At 42.6% G+C, this 20,348-nt stretch overlaps 1 protein-coding gene across 2 annotated transcripts in view; it reads left to right on the top strand.

The window, feature by feature from the left end:
* The window catches only part of LOC111979395 (homer protein homolog 3), a 33,162-nt gene that overhangs the window by 8,026 nt on the left and 4,788 nt on the right, over nucleotides 1-20,348 (top strand). For both annotated transcript variants that reach the window (XM_024009905.2, XM_070448962.1), the window contains exons 3-7: nucleotides 4,819-4,975; nucleotides 6,712-6,843; nucleotides 6,937-7,044; nucleotides 11,360-11,493; nucleotides 14,451-14,607. In XM_024009905.2, coding sequence (XP_023865673.1) covers nucleotides 4,819-4,975; nucleotides 6,712-6,843; nucleotides 6,937-7,044; nucleotides 11,360-11,493; nucleotides 14,451-14,607 — 688 coding nt within the window. The remainder of the gene's footprint in view (nucleotides 1-4,818; nucleotides 4,976-6,711; nucleotides 6,844-6,936; nucleotides 7,045-11,359; nucleotides 11,494-14,450; nucleotides 14,608-20,348) is intronic.

Raw genomic sequence — 20,348 nt, 5'->3', positions numbered from 1 at the left:
CGTAGTCTGGCTTTTTTATGGTGATTTTGGAGCAGTGGCCTCTTCCTTGCTGAGCAGCCTTTCAGGTTATGTCTATATAGGACTCGTTTTAMTGTGGATATAGATACTTTTGTACCTGTTTCCTCCAGCATCTTCACAAGGTCCTTTGCTGTTGTTCTGGGATTGATTTGCACTTTTCACACCAAAGTACGTTCATCTCTAGGAGACAGAAGGCGTCTCCTTCCTGAGCGGTATGACGGCTGCGTGGTCCCATGATGTTTATGCTTGCGTACTATTGCTTGTACAGGTGAACGTAGTACCTTCAGGCGTTTGGAAATTGCTCCCAAGGATGAACCAGACTTGTTGTGGTCTACAAATCTTTTTCTGAGGTCTTGGCTGATTTCTTTTGATTTTCCAATGATGTCAAGCAAAGAGGCACTGAGTTACTGAGTTTGAAGGTAGGCCTTGAAATACATCCACAGGTACACCTCCAATTGACTCAAATTATGTCAATTAGCCTATCAGAAGCTTCTAAAGCCATGACATCATTTTCTGGAATTTTCCAAGCTGTTTAAAGGCACAGTCAACTTAGTGTATGTAAACGTCTGACCCACTGGAATTGTGATACAGTGTATTATAAGTGAAATAATCTGTYTGTAAACAATTGTTGGGAAAATTACTTGTGTCATGCACAATGTAGATGTCCTGACCGACTTGCCACAACTATAGTTTGTTAAAAATTTGTGGAGTGGTTGAAAAACAAGTTTTAATGACTCCAACGTTCTAAGTGTAATTAAACTTCCGACTGTATGTAGTATGGCTCTGGAATTACATATCAACGTTTTGGAGTGATGTTGATTTTCATCTAATAACAGTATCACACTAGCTATATTGTTTATTGATCTTATATTGATATTAAGTGGTTTCAAACTTGATTTTCAAAGTAAACCAGTTCGTTTTTGTGCTGTTTATCCCACATGATGTTAGTGGTACTGCAGAGACCACCACTACCTTATTTGAGCAGTACATTTCTGAAATAACTCTGAGGCCCTGACCTATTATTGCTGTACTAAATCAAGGAGAGAAGTTCTCCCAGTGCTGTGTGCCCCAGAATCTCCTCTAGAAGAGCATCCATGTAAATGATTCTGTTTACAGCGTGTAGAATAATAAACTGTAATAACCCGTCAGAAATGGATAGTGTGAGTGATAACACTTCTACAATAGGGGTACATTAATTAACATGAATTCAAGCAGTTGTAAACCGTAATAGATTATTAGGTAATGCATTTATCGATAAAGCAGTGTTGTGGAATTCCCATTGCCAGAATATGTAGGATTTTAATGATCTGAAATGGGATCTTCTCGCTATGTCCTATCATGGTGCAATTCTGCTCATCTATTTAACCGCTGGAGCATATACAGAATAATTAAACCAATCAATATTTTCAAACTGTGTGCAGGGTTAAAATTACAGAGAGGCTGGGCACCCCATAACAAGGCCCTCTTATAATAATTGAAATATCAATGTGAGCCCCCCCCAAAATGGTCAAATATTTTCGACACCCCGAGAGTGGATGTATAATTCGAACCCTGATCGTGTGTGTGTGTAGTATATGTACACACAACACCACATCATACTAAGCCATGTCCATCTGTTTAACATGAAGGATGAATAGCGGATCCTGGAAAGAGATCCGTTATCCAGTTGGCTTCCACAGAGAGACAATCGTCTAAAACATGACGCATTTCCTCAGGTCTCTCATGGCCCTTCTCTTTGAGGCCATACATGCCACTGTGTTTTGTTCCTTTGAGAGGACATTCTGCGCTTTTTAATGATATCGCGTATGGTGGTGTGACCTGGATAACTTTTTCTAAATGGCTGCCAACATAATTCGCACATTTTACGGTAAGAGGTAAGTGTATAGTTGTGTATTCATAGTGAGTTTGATATTCAAATTGCTTCTAGTAAGGTACCAAACGCTCCACGATGAAAATAGCTTTACCGTTGAGAGAGGCATTTTAGTTTAACCCAACAATGTCAGTCAGTTGCATCATATGTAAGCTCATGATTGGGAAGCATTGGTGCCAAGTACCAACATGGTAGCTTTTACATTTTCAAGTCTCAACGTGAGTTTGCCAAACTCTGTAGCCTATCTTGCTGACTCTGTTCCACTGTTCTGCTCCTGTCCCCTGTCTGGCCAACCCTCTGTTCCACTGTACTGCTCCGCGTCCGCTGTCCTGGCCAACCCTCTGTTCCACTGTAACTGCTTCCCGTCCGCTGTCTGGCCAACCCCTGATCCACTATAACTGCTCCTGTCCCCTGTCTGGCACCCCTCTGTTCCACAGTATGCTCCTGTCCCCTGTCTGGCCAACCTCCTGTTCCACAGTACTGCTCCCGTCCCTGTCTGGCCAACCCCTCTGTCCACAGTACTTCTCCTGTCCCCTGTCTGGCCAACCCTCTGTTCCACTGTACTGCTCCTGTCCCTGTCTGGCCAACCTCTGTTCCACTGTACTGCTCCCGTCCCCTGTCTGCCCACCCTCTGTTCACGTAACTGCTCCCGTCCACTGTCTGGCCAACCCTCTGTTCCACAGTACTGCTCCGTCCCTGTCTGGCCAACCCTCTGTTCACAGTTACTGCTCCTCGTCCCCTGTCTGGCCAACCCTCTGTTCCACAGTACCTTCTCCTGTCCCCTCTGTTCCATGCTGCCCGCCCGTGCAACCCTCGGTTCCACCGTACTTTCCTCCTGTCCCCTGTCTGGCCCAACCCTCTGTTCCACTGTACTGCTCCCGTCCCCTGTCTGGCCAACCCTCTGTTCCACTGTACTGCTCCCGTCCCCTGTCTGGCCAACCCTCTGTTCCACTGTACTGCTCCTGTCCCCTGTCTGGCCCAACCCTCTGTTCCACTGTACTGCTCCCGTCCCCTGTCTGGCTAACCCTCTGATCAGTTTCTGTCTGAGCCTGGGGGTTACTGCTTGCCTTATAGAAGCTGGTTATTAAGCATGAGATCAGCTGACAAAAGTGGGATTACCATGTGATGAGACAGAGAATTCTGCTGTCTCCTTCCTCAAGCCCATCGTGTGTTTGAGAGAGAGAGAGTGAGTGTGTCTGTGAGTCTGCTTTGATGGTGATAGTTGTTATTAGCAGTAGGGTTAATGTGACAAAGTCTTGACATGGAAGGTAATAACACAGGCTAGCTGGCAACCAATAGTTGTCATTGTAAGCAAATTCTTGCAGTTAAAATGGTACACCAAAACTCCTGAGATTTAGAGATCCTGGCATATAGAATCAGAACAAGGATTAAATTCAATTAATTTAAATCCATCCTTCAAAGATATTGTATGATCGTGTGTCTGCTTACCTCCATCACTGGATTTGTGTGTCACTGAAGAGGTCAGACTTGAGTTTCATTTGGATACAGCTTAATGTGCACTGTGACCTGGTATTTGCCATGTCATAAATCATCCATCAATTTTCTACCTGATATTTGTGATAGATTTATTTTACTTATTAGCTTTCATCAGCCAACAAAATGGATAGGATCGTCACTACCATATGTTGTTATAATCATCCACTACTGCTAATCCATACGTAATAAACAGTCAGACACCTAAAACCATGTCATGTTGCTATCACATTGAGTGGGTTTCTTTGTACCAACAACCCTYWAACTGCAGYGGTTTGTATGTTACTTTGTACCAACAACCCTCTAACTGCAGTGTATTTTCTGTCCTGCATAGCTTCTACAGATTTGAATTGAATATGATGAGGGTGAAAAGGGGAACAATCAATCTGTAGCGTCAAGGTATAATCCTTTTGACTTTACTGTGTACGTAATCCAATGGCTTTTTGAATGACATTTTTTTTTATAGGTTAGACTTAGGTAGGTTATGATCTATTGTCTGCTCTGCTCCGTACAGTCACTGGACTTCAACTCTCCCTCTGTGTGAGATCTTTCCACTGTTGTCATTCGGATTTGGTTGGGTTGAAATTTTCCATGCCACAGTTGCCAAACCATACTAGAACACCAGTGACATTGTTGCTTTGAAATATTTACCTCGTATCTAGGATACTTAGCATGGTCACACTGGCAGAAGAAGGGATGGGGAGGGGACTTGGGCAAAGGTTCAGAGCTTTTTAGTCAACGGTCTTATGCCAACCACAACCACGTGCAAATTAGGGTTGGATTGAAAGAGCTGCCAAAGGTGACACCAACATCTGTAGCATTATGGCAGCCAGTCAAGTATGGGAGCTGTGTCCCATTATGGCAGCCAGTCAAGTATGGGAGCTGTGTCCCATTATGGCAGCCAGTCAAGTATGGGAGCTGTGTCCCATATGGCAGCCAGTCAAGTATGGGAGCTGTGTCCCATTATGGCAGCCAGTCAAGTAGGAGCTGTGTCCCATTATGGGAGCCAGTCAAGTATGGGAGCTGTGTCCCATTATGGCAGCCAGTCAAGTATGGGAGCTGTGTCCCATTATGGGAGGATTAGGAGCTTGTTGTTCCTCCCCGAAAGAACAAAGAAATTGCAAATATTTCTTATTCATCAGAACATGGACAGTAAGTCTCGATTAGAATATAATGCGTTTTTCCGCAAATATGAATTGTCAATTTGTTTAGTGAACAGTGTTCAATATTTTAAAGAATGGAAGAAATGTGTCACTCTTCCACTGCACTAATAATAAAATAATTATTCAGAAAAATCTTTATTTGTGAGTAAGAAACAAAGTTGTCTTTTCGTTAGTCTTCACATACTCAAATTTGCAGGGCTTTGTAGGGAATAGGAAACTCTTGGCCACCATTTGTCTTCACATGCTTAGCTCCATGTCCACGCCTTTCCCCAGGGAGCAGCCCATCTTCAGCGCCAGAGCCCATGTGTTCCAGATCGACCCAAACACCAAGAGGAACTGGATCCCTGCCAGCAAGCATGCCGTCACCGTCTCCTTCTTCTACGACGGCAACAGGAACGTGTACCGCATCATCAGCGTGGGTGGTACGAAGGTGAGCCATGCAGCTGTACTGTGGTCGTCACTAGGTACCACAGCCACCTCACCTATTTTTACAATTTCTCTTCTTAAAATGTGATTTTAACGGCTCATAATAATGTCCGGAACGACGCAAATGGAATGGCATCAAACACCTGGAAACCATGTAATTGACATATTTGATACCGTTCCACTGATTCCTCTCCAGTCATTACCACGAGCCCGTTCTCCCCAATTAAGTGTCACCAACCTAACCTTAACCTTAAACTTAAACTTAACCACACAGCTAACCTTAAAATGAAGACCAAAAAGCACATTTTTATTGAACTTTTACGATATAGACAATTTTGACTTTGTGTCTGTGGCAACTAGTGGAAACCCTGTACTGTGTAGTGGGTTGACTCTCTGGAACATGCATGCATGCCACGGTTGGATTATGTGAATGTGTGGTCTTGTTGAAAACTGTGACTTAAGGGAAAACATATTTTTTTAGGAATTTTCACAGGATTGAGTGGGTTGGTTAAGAATATGGTCTCAAGTTCACAATAATTTTCTTCTTGCCAATATAGCATAGTCCAGCTTGGAAAAGAGAGTAGCTAAATATGAGTCTGGAATATGTAACAGGTCAGCCTGGACCTGTTTAAGATTGTTTGTGTTCACTCTTACTTTCCGCTGTAAAGTTATTTATCCTTCCAGACCTTAGTTGTTTACGATGCTAGACATAAAAGCAGTGGTTCTACACGTTTTATTAATTTAAAACCAATTAAGCCATTGTTAAGTCAAGAAGAACTGGAATGTGAACAGAAAATCAATGTCACCTAACAGCGTTTTCCTCACAAGCTTTGAATTTGGATCAACTCCCCATGCCACCCTGGAATCTATCTGATCTCCCCTTAACACCTCTGGTCTGACCCACATTCCCCACTCCCTGCAGACCTTGTGATCAGCAGCCCAATTCCCCCTGTCTTGTGTCTGGCAACGTGGTAATCTTTTGTACCATGTCATGTGAAACATGTTGGCCCAGACTCTCGTAATCGTTTGTTAAAAAAGCTCCTCTTCTTTAAGCTGCCCTTGCCCTCTGATTCTGGGTGTTTAAGTCAGTTATATTATAGTAATTCTGCAGCTGACGCAAAAGGTTATAAATAGGTCTGCTTAATGTTTTTTATCATGTGACCTGAAACAAAATGAGGGGCTGTAGCCATGTCCACGGCTGCTTGATGCAATGTTTTTTAATCTGTTGAAAGGGTAGGTCAGTCAAAGAACATGTCATTTCTTAGTTACATCTGAAAAAGAATGCAAACTATAGATTGCCAATGCACCCACGGTCCAATCTGAAACATGGTTATGTCACATTATCACGTTATTAGGCTCAAAAGACCTTTCCAARGGAGTTAACAGTTTGTTTTTGACTCCAGATTTGTTTAAACATCTGTTTGTACAACGCATTTGCAACCATCCGTTGGGATATTCTGAAAATACAAGCAAATGCTCCCGTAATGAGCCCAAATATTTGACTTATTTTCTGAGAAAACAAGTCCTTGCTTTGGCATAAACATGAATCATTATTTGTATAGCATGATAGCTATTGATGTTCATCAGCTGAGGTGAGGAACTGCTACTGCAGTAGGTAATAATTTTGTCTGGAAAAATGCTGAAATTGTCCCTGACGCAACTCGAACATATCTAGCTACGACCAGGTCTGCCCTGAGAACAGTCTTGGTTTCCACTATTGCGATTCTGCTCTATCCGCAGGCCATTATCAACTGCACCATCACACCGAGCATGACGTTCACCAGGACCTCGCAGAAGTTCGGCCAGTGGGCGGACAGCAGGGCCAACACGGTCTACGGCCTGGGCTTCGCTACAGAGCAGCAGCTGCATCAGGTGAAGATCTYAATTCACTCCACATTAAGGGTCTGGTGTCCTAAAATAATGTAGTTCATTATGGACAAGCATTTATCTCTTGTCCCTCCTCAGTTTTCTGAGCGGTTTAAGGAGGTGAAAGAGGCTGCCCGTCTTGCACGTGAAAAGTCCCAGGATAAGATGGAGTTGGTCAACACTGCTCTCAGCATCGCTGCGCCACAGGTGAGCTCTGACATAAGCACAGTGCTTCAGTGCTAAAACTCCAGAGGTCTTTTAGAAACATTGGGGAAATTGTTCAAAGTACAGTGCCCAGTTATTCCATGACTATTTAAACTGCTTTTAAGAGAAAAGCCTCTGAGGAATCTTTTTGAGACAACCATGTCTGCGGAACGTTTGAGAGTCTTTGGAACTCCTGCAGTGGTACACATCAAGGTACTGCTATCTCCCAGGTCTTTTCGCAGGCTGGGAAAGAGATGGGAAGGAAGGCGTAAGAAGGATGAGCTGGGTCATTTGTCTCTAAAAGTGAAAGGAAAACTAGGGCGATGGTAAAATGATCCAATGCAGCCCAGTGCTCTGCCTGGCTGGCTGTGTCTGCTCACTGCAGAAGCCCCTGAAATGTTGAAAATGTAGTCTTGCTCGGGTCAATTGATCAATAAAGAACAATTATCCATCTGCCTGGTCATGAGAAACTTGCCTAACCCTCCTCAATTTTGTGACTGAGTCGTTTTCAAGTGGTGTCTCTCATTCCTCATCTAGCACAGTTAGTGTGCAATATTGAAAAACCAAACCCCTGGAAAGTTGTGAACTAGTCATTGAGATGTATTTCTACTATTTAGCACTCTCTTAAACATTTTAATTTCATTGATCACTAGACTATTATGATTATGGCAGTCAGAGGTTAACAAAATGTTTAATATAAGCTGGGTGGTTCGAGCACTGAATGATGATTGCCTGACAGTTGTGGTATATCAGACCGTATACCATGGGTATGACAAAATGCTTATTTTTACTGCTCTAATTAYATTGGTAACCAGTTTATAATAGCAATAAGGCACCTCTGGGGTTCGTGGTATATGGCCAATATACCACAGCTAAGGGCTGTATCCAGGCACTCCTCGTTGCGTTGTGCTTAAGAACAGCTCTTAGCTGTGGTATATTGGCCATATACCACACCTCCTCGGGCCTTATTGCTTTCATATACAGTGTGTTAAATTTATATTGGTGTGTTCTTTACTCTCTTGCTATCGGATGACTTGGGGTTTCTCCTCCAGTTCTCACAGGTGGGTCTCATGTTTGTTTGATAGCCATTTACGTCTAAGAATGGCCAATTGTGGTACCATTACGCTATGCCAAAGAATAGTCCAGCAAATCAAACAAGTCAAGTGTCTTTGTCTTCGTGAGGTTGAGTTTCTCAGAGTTTGATGAACATTGCAGTAGAATGGACGATCCTCAAGACTTGGCATGCTGCTGAAATTGATGTCCTTGAAATACCTACTGGTGATATCAGGCTCTCTGACACTCCTGTTGTGACAGAGGGCTACAGTGCCTGGGAAGGTGTCCACAGCATGGGACGCTCAGAGGAAAACAAGCTGTTCTTTATCTCACAACAGCAAACACCTTCTCCGTCCTGAAGGGGTAGATGTAATTCACTCCCCATGGCAAAACTAAACTACCCAGAAATTGAAATAGGAGTGATGTAACTGTGAAAGGATGACGTACTGTATAAACCATGACAGGTAGGGAATAGTTTGCTAGATAGCGCCAGACTACATTAGTATATTACTCATATTTTTCCCATCAAGGATGGTAAAGTCAGGACATTATATATAGTATTCAGACCCCTTCACTTTTTCCACATTTTGTTGTTACAGCGTTATTCTAAAATTTATTTTTAAAATTCCCTCATCAATCTACATGCAATAACCCATAATGACAAAGCAAAAACAGGTTTTTAGAAATGGCTCATTTAAAAAATAATTAAATATCACATTTACATAAGTATTCAGACCCTTTACTCAGTGCTTTGTTGAAGCACCTTTGGCAGAGATTACAGCCTCACGTCTTCTTGGGTATGAYGCTGCAAGCTAAGCACAGCTGTATTTGGGGAGTTTCTCCCATTCTTCTCTGCAGATCCTCTCAAGCTCTGTCAGGTTGGATGGAGAGCGTYGCTGCACAGCTATTTTCAAGTCTCTCCAGAGATGTTCAATCGGGTTCAAGTCTGGGCTCTACCTGGGCTACTCAAGGACATTCAGAGACTTGTTCTGAAGCCACTCCTGCGTTTTCTTGGCTGTGTGCTTAAGGTCGTTGTAACGTTCGTCTTGCGGAGAGAGATTGGACCAAGGCGCAGCGGGTGATGAAGACATGAATGAATTTATTTAACAAGACGTAAACGAACACTAACACGAAAATATACTTGAAAAATTACAAAACAACAAAACGACGTAGACAGACCTGAACTTGAGCACTTACATAAACACGAAGAACGCACGAACAGGAACAGACTACACAAACGAAACAGTCCCGTGTGGTAACACATACAGACACGAGATACAATCACCCACAAACAAACAGTGAGAACATCCTACCTTAATATGGTTCTCAATCAGAGGAAATGTCAAACACCTGCCTCTAATTGAGAACCATATCAGGCAACCCATTTAAACAAACATAGAAACACATAACATAGAATGCCCACCCCAACTCACGCCCTGACCAACTAAACACATACAAAAATAAGAGAAAACAGGTCAGGAACGTGACAGTCGTTGTCCTGTTGGAAGGTGAACCTTCGCCCCAGTCTGAGGCCCTGAGAGCTCTGGAGCAGGTTTTCATCAAGGATCTCTCTGTTCATTGCGCCGTTCATCTTTCCCTCGATCCTGACTAGTCTCCCAGTTCCTGTCGCTGAAAAACATCCCCACAGCATGATGCTTTCAACACCATTTTTATTTATTTTTATTTAACCTTAATTYCAACTAGGCAAGTCAGTTATGAACAAATTCTTATTTACAATGACGGCCGGCAGGTAGCCTAGCGGTTAGAGCGTTGGGCTAGTAACCGAAAGGTTGCTAGATTGAATCCCCGAGCTGACAAGGTAAACATCTGTTGTTCTGCCCCTGAACAAGGCAGTTAACCCACTGCCCCTAGGCTGTCATTGTAAATAAGAATTTGTTCTTAACWGACTTGCCTAGTTAAATAAAATAAAATAAATAAATACCCCGCCAAACCCGGACGATGCTGGGCCAATTGTGCGCCGCCCTATGGGACTCCCAATCACAGCCGGATGTGATACAGACTGGATTCGAACCAGGGACTGTAGTGATGCCTCTTGCAATGAGATGCAGTGCCTTAGACCACTGCGCCACTCGGGACCATGCTTCACCKTAGGGATAGTGCCAGGTCTCCTCCAGACGTGACGCTTGGGATTCAGACCAGAGAATCTTGTTTCTCATGGCCTGAGTCATTTAGGTGCCTTTTGGCAAACTCCAAGTAGGCTGTCATGTGCCTTTTACTGAGGAGTGGCTTCCGTCTGGCCTCTCTACCATGAAGGCCTGATTGGTAGCATGGTAGCATCCCCACAGTGAAGCGTGGTGGTGGCAACATCATGCTGTGGGGATGTTTTTCATCGGCAGGGACTGGGAAACTGGTCAGAATTGAAGGAATGATGGATGGCGCTAAATACAGAGAAATTCTTGAGGGAAACCTGTTTCAGTCTTCCAGAGATTTGAGACTGGGACGGAGGTTCACCTTCCAGCAGGACAATGACCCTAAGCAAACTGCTAAATCAACACCCGGGTGGTTTAAGGGGAAACATTTAAATGTCTTGGAATGGCCTAGTCAAAGCCCAGACCTTAATCCAATTGAGAATCTGTGGTATGATTTAAAGATTGTACATCAGTGGAACCCACTTGAAGGAGCTGGAACAGTTTTGCCTTGAAGAATGGGCAAAAATCCCAGTGGCTAGATGTGCCAAGCTTATAGAGACATACCCCAAGAGACTTGCAGCTGTAATTGCTGCAAAAGGTGGCTCTACAAAATATTGACTTTGGGGGGGTGAATGTTATGCACGCTCAAGTTTTCTGTTTTTTTTGTCTTGCATCTTCAAAGTGGTAGGCAGGTTGTGTAAATCAAATGATACAAACCCCCCAAAAATCTATTTTAATTCCAGGTTGTAAGGCAATAAAATAGGAAAAATGCCAAGGAGGGTGAATACTTTTGCAAGCCACTGTAACTTATAAATGCTTCATGAGCTTAGTTCAACTGTCGCACCCCATCAGAACCCAAACTATGTGCTTGTTTTGCTCCAGTGGTTGTAAACAAAGTAGATGTAAATAAACACTATTTATCCTCAAAACATGGTTAAAACTATAATTTTTATATCATGGATGGTCATGCCTTGCATCCATAGCTCTGTCTATTCATTTGAGAGTGGTTACATTTCTCCAGCCACTTCCCTCAGCTTTTTACCAAAACAGTGTTTTGTTATTGTTTCAACTGCAGATTGCCCCTTTTAAAGTGTATTATTTGTGTTGTGTTTTAGGACCTCGGTGACGAGCTCCAGTCTCCGCCGGTGATGTGTGTGAACGGTCCTGAGGACAAGATGTTCCGCAGCCAAAGCGCAGACATCACACTGTCTTCTGAGAAGGAGCGTATTAAAAAGATGCTTTCTGAAGGGTAACCCACTTATACACGCTCTTGCCCTCAAAGTTTCATTCAAGCCAGGGTTTTTTCATTGTCTGAAAGTACACCGAATGTTTTGTAGAAATGTTTTTGGTCTTAAACTCAAGTGTTCCATTTTATCTCCACAGTTCAGACAGAAAAACATCATTTAGGCAAAGAGGATTTTCTTGGAGTAAGCTAAGAGCCAGGGCAGTCAAATCAAATCAAATTGTATTGGTCGCGTACAAATATTTTGCAGATTTTATCGCAGATCCAGCGAAATGCTTATGTTTCTAGCTCGAACAGTGCTGTAATACCTAACAATACAAAATAAGACACACAAATCCCAAAAATGTAAATAAAGAAATTAAGTAATATCAGAACAAGCTATGTCAGAGTCCGGAATATATATATATATAGATATATATTCCGGACTCTGACATAGTATGTATAGAAAATAGAATAGAATAAAATTGAAAATAGTATGTATAGATAGTATATGAATAGGAAAGGTGTTTACAGCAGTAGTTATATAGGATGAGCCTTGACTACAATACAGTATAAAGTGAGTAGAACAGTATGTAAACATTATTAAACTGACCGGTGTTCATATGTACATAGGGCAGCAGTCTCTAAGGTGCAAGGTAGAGTACCGGGTGGTAGCCGGCTAATAACAGTAACTAGGGCCTCCCGAGTGGCGCAGTGGTCTAAGGCACTGCATCGCAGTGACTAAGTTCAGAGCAGGGTACTGGGTGGAGGCCGGCTAGTGGTAACTATTTAACAGTCTGATGACCTGGAGATAGCTGTTTTTCAGTCTCCCAACTTAGATGCACCTGTACTGTCTCCGCCTTCTACATGGTAGCAGGGTTAATAGGCTGTGGCTCGGGTGGCTGAGGTCCTTGATGATCTTCTTGGCTTTCCTGTGACACCGGGTGCTGAAGATCTCTTGGAGGGCAGGCAGTGTGCCCCCGGTGATGTGTTGGGCTGACCACACCACCCTCTGGAGAGCCCTGTGGATGGTGCAATTGCCATACCAGGTAGTGATACAGACTAATAGGATGCTCTCAATGGTGCATCTGTAGAAGATAGTGAGGGTCTTAGGTGCCAAGACAAATTTCTTCAGCCTCCTGAGGTTGAAGAGGCGTTGTTGTGCCTTCCTCACCACACTCTCTGTGTGTGGATGGACCATTTCAGGTTGTCAGTGATGTGCACGCCGAGGAACTTGAAGCTTTTCACCCTCTCGACTGTGGTCCTGTCAATGTGGATTGGGGTGTGCTCTCTCTGCTGTCTCCTGAAGTCCACAATCAGCTCCTTCGTTTTGTTGATGGAGAAGTTATTTTCCTGGCACCACTGTGCCAGTGCCTTCACCTCCTCCCTGTATGCTGTCTCATCATTGTTGGTAATCAGCCCTACTATTGTTGTGTCAGCTAACTTCAGGATTGAGTTGGAGACGTGTGTGGCCATGCAGTCATGGGTGAACAGGGAGTGCAAGAGGGGGCTGAGCACGCACCCTTGTGGGGCCCCCATGTTGAGGATCAGCGTGGTGGAGGTGTCACCCCTAAGGAAGTCCAGGACCCAGGGCGAGCTTAGTGATGAGCTTGGAGGGCACTATGGTGGCCCGTGTCGGCGTCTCAATATTTTCCTCGAAGAGTGCGAAGATAGTGTTTAGCTTTTCCGGGAGTGAGGCAGTGGTGTCTGAGACGTGGCTGACTTTCCCTTTATAATCATTGATTGTCTGGAGTCCCTACTACATACGCCTCGTGTCTGAGCCATTGAATTGCGACTCCACTTTGTCCCTGTACTATCGTTTTGCTTCTCTGATTGCGTTACGGAGGGCATAGCTGGTCGGTTTGTACACGTTTCCAGTCACCTTGCCATGGTTAAATGCGGTGGTTCGCACTTTCAGTTCAAGATTCTGGCTATAGGAGGGGAGGAACAAAATGGAACCTTGATCTGATTTGGTGAAGGGAGGACGGTGTGGTCCTTGTAGCTGTCCCAGACGGGGGAGTAGTAATGTTCAAGAGTGCTCAATGCATGAGATGTGTTTCTCAGATTTCCTTTATTAAAGTCCCCAGGTACAATAAATACAGCCTCAGAATATGCGGTTTATAGTTTGCTCCTCTTTTCCGGGGATGTCGTTCATGGAATTACCTCGAGGGAGTTCAAACAAAGGATCCAATTTTGGAAAGTCAAATTTCTGGTTCGAAATGCTGGTGAATGACAGCCGATCTAATATTCAAAAGGTACTTTCGGCTGTAGGTAATAATGCAAGAAAAGTTCTGAGCAAATAATATAAGAAATAACACMAAAAAAACAAAATACTGCAAAGTTGACTAGGAACTAAGAACAGGGCGACCATGTCATCTTGCTTTAGTTATGACTGTCTGTTTTGATTAAGTTTTTCCCATTGAATAAACATGTTAACGGGAAACAGGGTCCAGACAAGAGAAAAGGGAGTGGGGCAAAGATAATGTGATGACTCACACACAGAGGGAGAAGGTTACCCACATGCATGTAAGTCACTACTGTAAAATTCTACTCTAAGTCACTATTGTAGAACACTGCTGTAAGTCGCTCTGGAAAAGAGAGTCTGCTAAATGACTAAAATGTGAATATTACCCTGCCATTCAGTCACCCATTCTACTCTGCTTTTGTCCCTGTTGTCCATTATCCTGTTATCCATTATCACTACACAAGGCTTATTCTATGGTTGCTATGGTGAGTTGCTATGATTGGATAACCTCAAGCTTTCTAATCGTAGAATAACATGGCATCTAAGAACATGGAACAGGAACATATTTAATGGACCAATTGCACAAATTATACCCCAGAGTTGAACAAGTCCGGACACTCTTGATTGCCAGTCTTTACCATTAAGCCTCTCTCCAGCATGTAGTGAATGTCCCCTCATTCTTTTCCATTCCAGAGTGGCCAGAGAATGTTTGTCTGAGGTCTATGCCAATGTCTTCCAGGTCTATCTGCGAGATGAACCTGGAGGCAGAGCTCTTCACCCTGCAGGACAGCAACTCCAAGCTGGTGTCAGCGTTACATGAAGCTAATAACAACGTGCAGCAGTGGAAGAAGCAGCTAGCTGCCTACCAGGAGGAGACGGAGAGGCTACGAGACCAGGTGAGTGTTGTCATCCCTTTGCTTTCTTTAGCATAGAACTATGGACGCCATGTCAGATCCGTTTCCACAAATGTTGAGTGGACCAAATCTCAGTGGAATGCTTGGTAAATGTTAAAGTTCGATGTATTTATGCAAGTGCATGCAACTGCTCAAGAAAACAGAATTATGAAAAATACATTTGTAGAAATGTRAAGATATGTTACATTCCTAGTTCTGCAATGGAAAGTACAATTAAAAGCATTACCATAGAGCACCATGAAGATTTGAAGTTATTTTCAGCCTCTTGAGGAATAGACACGTGCCTGATGCCTCGCCTCACGTTACCTTCGCTCACTCCACAAATATCTCCACGCTGTGACCTGGAGTTCAGATGTTGATAGTTAAGGTCACATCTAATTATCAATGCTGGTGCTGTAAAACACTGCAGTCTGAGTGGAGAGAGAAGGCGGTGGGCCACTGTAGCAGTAAAGTCTTGTTCAAACATGATCGGTTGATGAGTCACTGCCACTGATAATGACAGCTTTTGAAAGTCTCCGGCGTGCCGGTTCTCTGCCGGGGGAGGTCATGCAGGTTTTGATTGGGTCATCGTTTTCATGCAATGTTTTTTTTGTCTTGTGAAAGTCTTTGGAGAAAAGTGGAAGGACACATCAGTTAGTAGTTCACTGTATCCTCCTCTGACAACACTGTCCTCGTCAGGCTGCAGGCTTTTCCCCTGAAGCTTTATTCAAGGTGTGTCAGTTGGTTTGGATTACTGGGCAGTATAAACATGCTCTTTGCATGCTCTCACTATCACATCTATTTCACTAAGGCGTCATTAGTCTGAATGCAGAGAATGTCATCCATCTGTGGCTTGGAGTACACATGGAATCCCATTTACCTCCCATCCCTGAGATATACATGTGATACATAAGATTACTAGACAAGTGGATGAGAGACATTCTCCATTGCGTCAATACTAAATGGGTCCAGTTAAATGTTTTGTCTGTTTTTTACACTTCTATGTCATCAATATAATGTCTTTTCAGGGTTGCTGGCTGCTTAGAACTTATGGCATTTGCTGGCTCTGAGCCTTTTATTAAAAAGGCAAGCCATCCAGGGCCCGATAAAACCTACATTTACGAGTGATTTAACGATGMATCTTTCCTACAACAGACGAAGATGTAACATGCATTTACCAAAACACCATGCAGAGAGAACGATCACTAAGTGTGTCATTGGAGCATGTGTCGATAGTGATTGGATCGAAAGAAAGGAAGGGCTGCGCTCAGATCAGCTTTCTCCATTCAAATCTTACCTTAACATTATAATATTTTCACAATACTGGCGATGGATCAGCTCTTACAAGCTCAAGTGCAACGTTAATAACAATGGTTTGGGAAACATGTCAGAGATTTAACGATGCTACTATGAACGTTCTAATTATGTTTTTGGGAAACTGGGCCCTGGTTTAAAAAATGCACTAAATCACTGGTTTGGCACATCATTGCGCACATTAGGCTAAACATCATGAAATACATTGAGAAAAATTAGACAGTAGCCTACAAGTAGCAAAATATAACTTAATTGATTAAGCATATGATTGAAATAGGTTTATAGCCGACTGTTTATATTGTAATGCAGTCATCTCGGTTTTCATTTGAAGTATATTTTCATACGTCGCTTGTTTGTATCAATTGCATAGACATTGACAACTTTGTATTTGTAGCTGTAGTGAAAAAAGTACCCAATTGTCATACTTGAGTAAAAGTTAAGATACCTTAATAGAAAATGACTCAGGTAAAAGTGAAAGTCACCCAGTAAAAGATCACTTGAGTAAAACTATTTGGTTTTAAATATACTTAAGTATTATTAAGAATTATTTCAAATTACTTAAATTAACCAAACAGTTTTTTACATGTATTTTTATTTATTGATAGCCAGGGGGAAACTCCAACACTCAGACATAATTTACAAATGAAGCATTTGTGTTTAGTGAGTCCGCCAGATCATTGGCAGAAGAGTAGACCAGGGTTGTTCTCTTGATAAGTGTGTGAATTGGACCAACTTCCTGTCCTGCTAAGCATTCTAAATGTAATGAGTACTTTTGGGTGTCAGGGAAAATGTATGGAGTAAAAAGTACATTATTTTCTTTAGGAATGTAGTGAAGTAAAAGTAGTCAATAATATAAATAATAAAGTACAGATTCCCMAAAAAACGACTTAAGTAGTACTTTAAAGTATTTTTACTTAAGTACTTTAATTACACCACTGGTTTGTAGTCAACTTTGTTCTGTAGTTATCAGCAATCACAGAGAAGGATAAACCATGTGATTATATGTTTAGTGGAGATATGTGTATAAAGTGATGTGGGAGGGCCGATACACGTAGCTGTTCTATGAGTGGTCTGAGGCAGGCGTTAGATTCAGTAGCTGTTCTATGAGTGGTCTGAGGCAGGCGTTAGATTCAGTAGCTGTTCATGAGTGGTCTGAGGCAGGCGTTAGATTCAGTAGCTGTTTCTATGAGTGGTCTGAGGAGGCGTTAGATTCAGTAGCTGTTCTATGAGTGGTCTGAGGCAGGCGTTAGATTCAGTAGCTGTTCTATGAGTGGTCTGAGGCAGGCTTAGATTCAGTAGCTGTTCTATGAGTGGTCTGAGGCAGGCTTAGATTCAGTAGCTGTTCTATGAGTGGTCTGAGGCAGGCGTTAGATTCAGTAGCTGTTCTATGAGTGGTCTGAGGCAGGGTTAGATTCAGTAGCTGTTCTATGAGTGGTCTGAGGCAGGCGTTAGATTCAGTAGCTGTTCTATGAGTGGTCTGAGGCAGGCGTTAGATTCAGAATGTTTAAGTGCAACGTTAATAACGATGGTTTTGTGAAACATTTCAGAGATTTAACGATGCTCCTACGAAGGTTCTAATGATGCCTTAAGATGCTTTTGGGAAACCGGGCCCCTGTCTGGTGGACCAAGTTCTCTCTTTCTCTCGATCTGAAGTGGGCGACCAAGTGGCTGAAAATGGTTCACATCTCTGAAAATGGTTCACATCTCCAGGGGGTGAAAGAGAGAGGGGTTTGTAGGACAGCGATATCCTACTTTCAATGCCCTAGTTAGGAGAAAAATGAAAAATAACCAGAGGAAGCTGGCAGCTACTCATTTAGTTCTCCCTTCCTACCACACACAGTTAAAAATAACCCAGCCTCTCTCAAGACTCTCCAAGAAGCAGAGACCTTTTAAAGGTCTCCTTTTAGTTTTGCTCGTATTTTACAAGCTGAGTTGACACAGCAGTGAGGTTTCAATTCTCAGTTACCTCATAATGGTGGTGTCTCGGTCCTTGGCTTGCGCATTGGAAGGCAGCAGCCTTGGCCACGGTAAAGGAGGATCAAGGGGAGTGTGTATGTTGTGTGTATTATTGAGACCTCAATGTCTGATAGGGAGACATTAGGCCTTTATCATCCAATGACAGATATTTACTTTGTTATTTACTCTATACTATAGTTTTGTTGCTTGGCAGTTTGTGCATTGGGGGTTTTGTGTATTAATTCCTCACTGTTGTTATAAGTTTAGTTTATGACTTGTTTGGTTAGTAGGAGATACTGCTGTTTTGCATGTATAGGAACAGCATTCTCAGGGGCACTGCTGTTACTGAATTGGGTTGAAGCGGGATAAAGAGGTGGGAGGTGTGTATCATGCGGGAATGATCCAGGTTCCAAGATGGCAGGCTTCCTGACTGACGTTTCCTTACATTTTATTTGACTTTTCAGTCATTTAGCTGACGCTCTTATCCAGGGCGACTTATAGTTAGTGCATTAATCTTAAGATAGCAAGGTGGGACAACCACATCACAGGCATAGAAAGTACMATTTTCCTCAATAACGTAGCTCTCAGTAGAGTCAGAGCTGGGGGGGGATCAAGTGCTGGTTTAGTGTTATCTATAATGCACAGTACCAGTCAAAGGTTTGGACACACCTACTCAAATGTTCTACATTGTAGAATAATACTGAACACATCAAAATTATGAAATAGCACATATGGAATCATGTAGTAACCCAAAAAAATCTTCAAAGTAGCCACCCTTTGCCTTGATGACAGCTTTGCACACTCTTGGCATTCTCTCAACCAGCTTCATGAGGAATTCTTTTCCAACAGCTATCACATAGTACAATACTGGTAGAATTGACATCTCCATTAAGGATTTGAAATGTTATTTTATTTATGAAGTTTTATGTTGCCTTTGATTGTTTCCTTGTGTCATATTTCATTCAAAATAAATATATATATATATATGCTGAGCACTTGTTGGCTGCTTTTCCTTCACTCTGCGGTCTAACTCATCCCAAGCCATCTCAATTGGGTTGAGGTTGGGTGATTGTGGAGGCCAGGTCATCTGATGCAGCACTCCATCACTTTCCTTGGTCAAATAGCCCTTACACAGGCTGGAGGTGTGTTGGGTCATTGTTCTGTTGAAAAACAAATGATAGTCCCACTAAGCGCAAATCAGATGGGATGGTGTATCGCTGCAGAAGGCTGTGGTAGCCATGCTGGTTAAGTGTGCCTTGAATTCTAAATAAATCACTGACAGTGTCACCAGCAAAGCACCATCACACCGCCTCCTCCATGCTTCACGGTGGGAACCACACATGCAGAGATAATCTGTTCACCTACTCTACGTCTCAAAGACACAGCGTTTGGAACCAATAATCTCACATTTGCACTCATCAGATCAAAGGACAGATTTCCACCAGTCTAATGTCCATTGCTCCTGTTTCTTGGCCCAAGTAAGTCTCTTCTTAATGGTGTCCTTTAGTAGTGGTTTCTTTGCAGAAATTTGACCATGAAGGCCTGATTCACACAGTCTTCTCTGAACAGTTGATGTTGAGATGTGTCTGTTACTTGAACTCTGTGAAGCATTTATTTGGGCTGCAATCTGAGGTGCAGTTAACTCTAATGAACTTATCCTCTGCAGCAAGTTAATTCTGGGTCTTCCTTTCCTGTGGCGGTCCTCATGAGAGCCAATTTCATCATAACGCTTGATGGTGTTTACGACTGCACTTAAAGAAACTTTCAAAGTTCTTGACATTTTCTGGATTGACTGACCCTCATGTCTTAAAGTCATGATGGACTGTAATTTCTCTTTGCTTATTTGAGTTGTTCTTGCCTTAATGTGGACATGGTCTTTTACCAAATAGGGCTATCTTCTGTATACCACCCCTACCTTGTCACAAAACAACAGATTGGCTTAAATTCATTAAAAAGGAAAGAAATTCCACAAATTAACAAGACACACCTGTTAATTGAAATGCATTCCAGGTGACTACCTCATGAAGCTGGTTGAGAGAATGCCAAGAGTGTCCAAAGCTGTCATCAAGGCAAAGGGTGGCTGCTTTGAAGAATCTCAAATATAAAATTATATTTTGATTTGTTGAACACTTTTTTGGTTACTACATGATTCCAAATGTGTTATTTCATAGTTCTGATGCCTTCACTATTATTCTACAATGGACTAGAAAATAGTAAAAAATAAAGAAAAACCCTGTAATGATTAGGTGTGTCTAAACTTTTGACTGGTACTGTATATACACAAGGGATTTGGAGTTTCCTTTACCTGGAGGGTGGTACTGCTACATGGTGATATTATATATGACATATATTATTATTTATTGAAGAAAAAAAACATTTTGGGGGGGGCCAGGACAGAGAAGAGCCTGTACTCCCATAGGGGTGGGTGGCCAAGTGACCTGAGGTAGCATAATGGGTGACATGAGAGAACTTGT

The sequence above is a fragment of the Salvelinus sp. IW2-2015 genome, linkage group LG19 (assembly GCF_002910315.2).
Source record: "Salvelinus sp. IW2-2015 linkage group LG19, ASM291031v2, whole genome shotgun sequence".
NCBI lineage: Eukaryota > Metazoa > Chordata > Actinopteri > Salmoniformes > Salmonidae > Salvelinus > Salvelinus sp. IW2-2015.
This window is presented reverse-complemented; position numbering and strand designations above follow the sequence as displayed.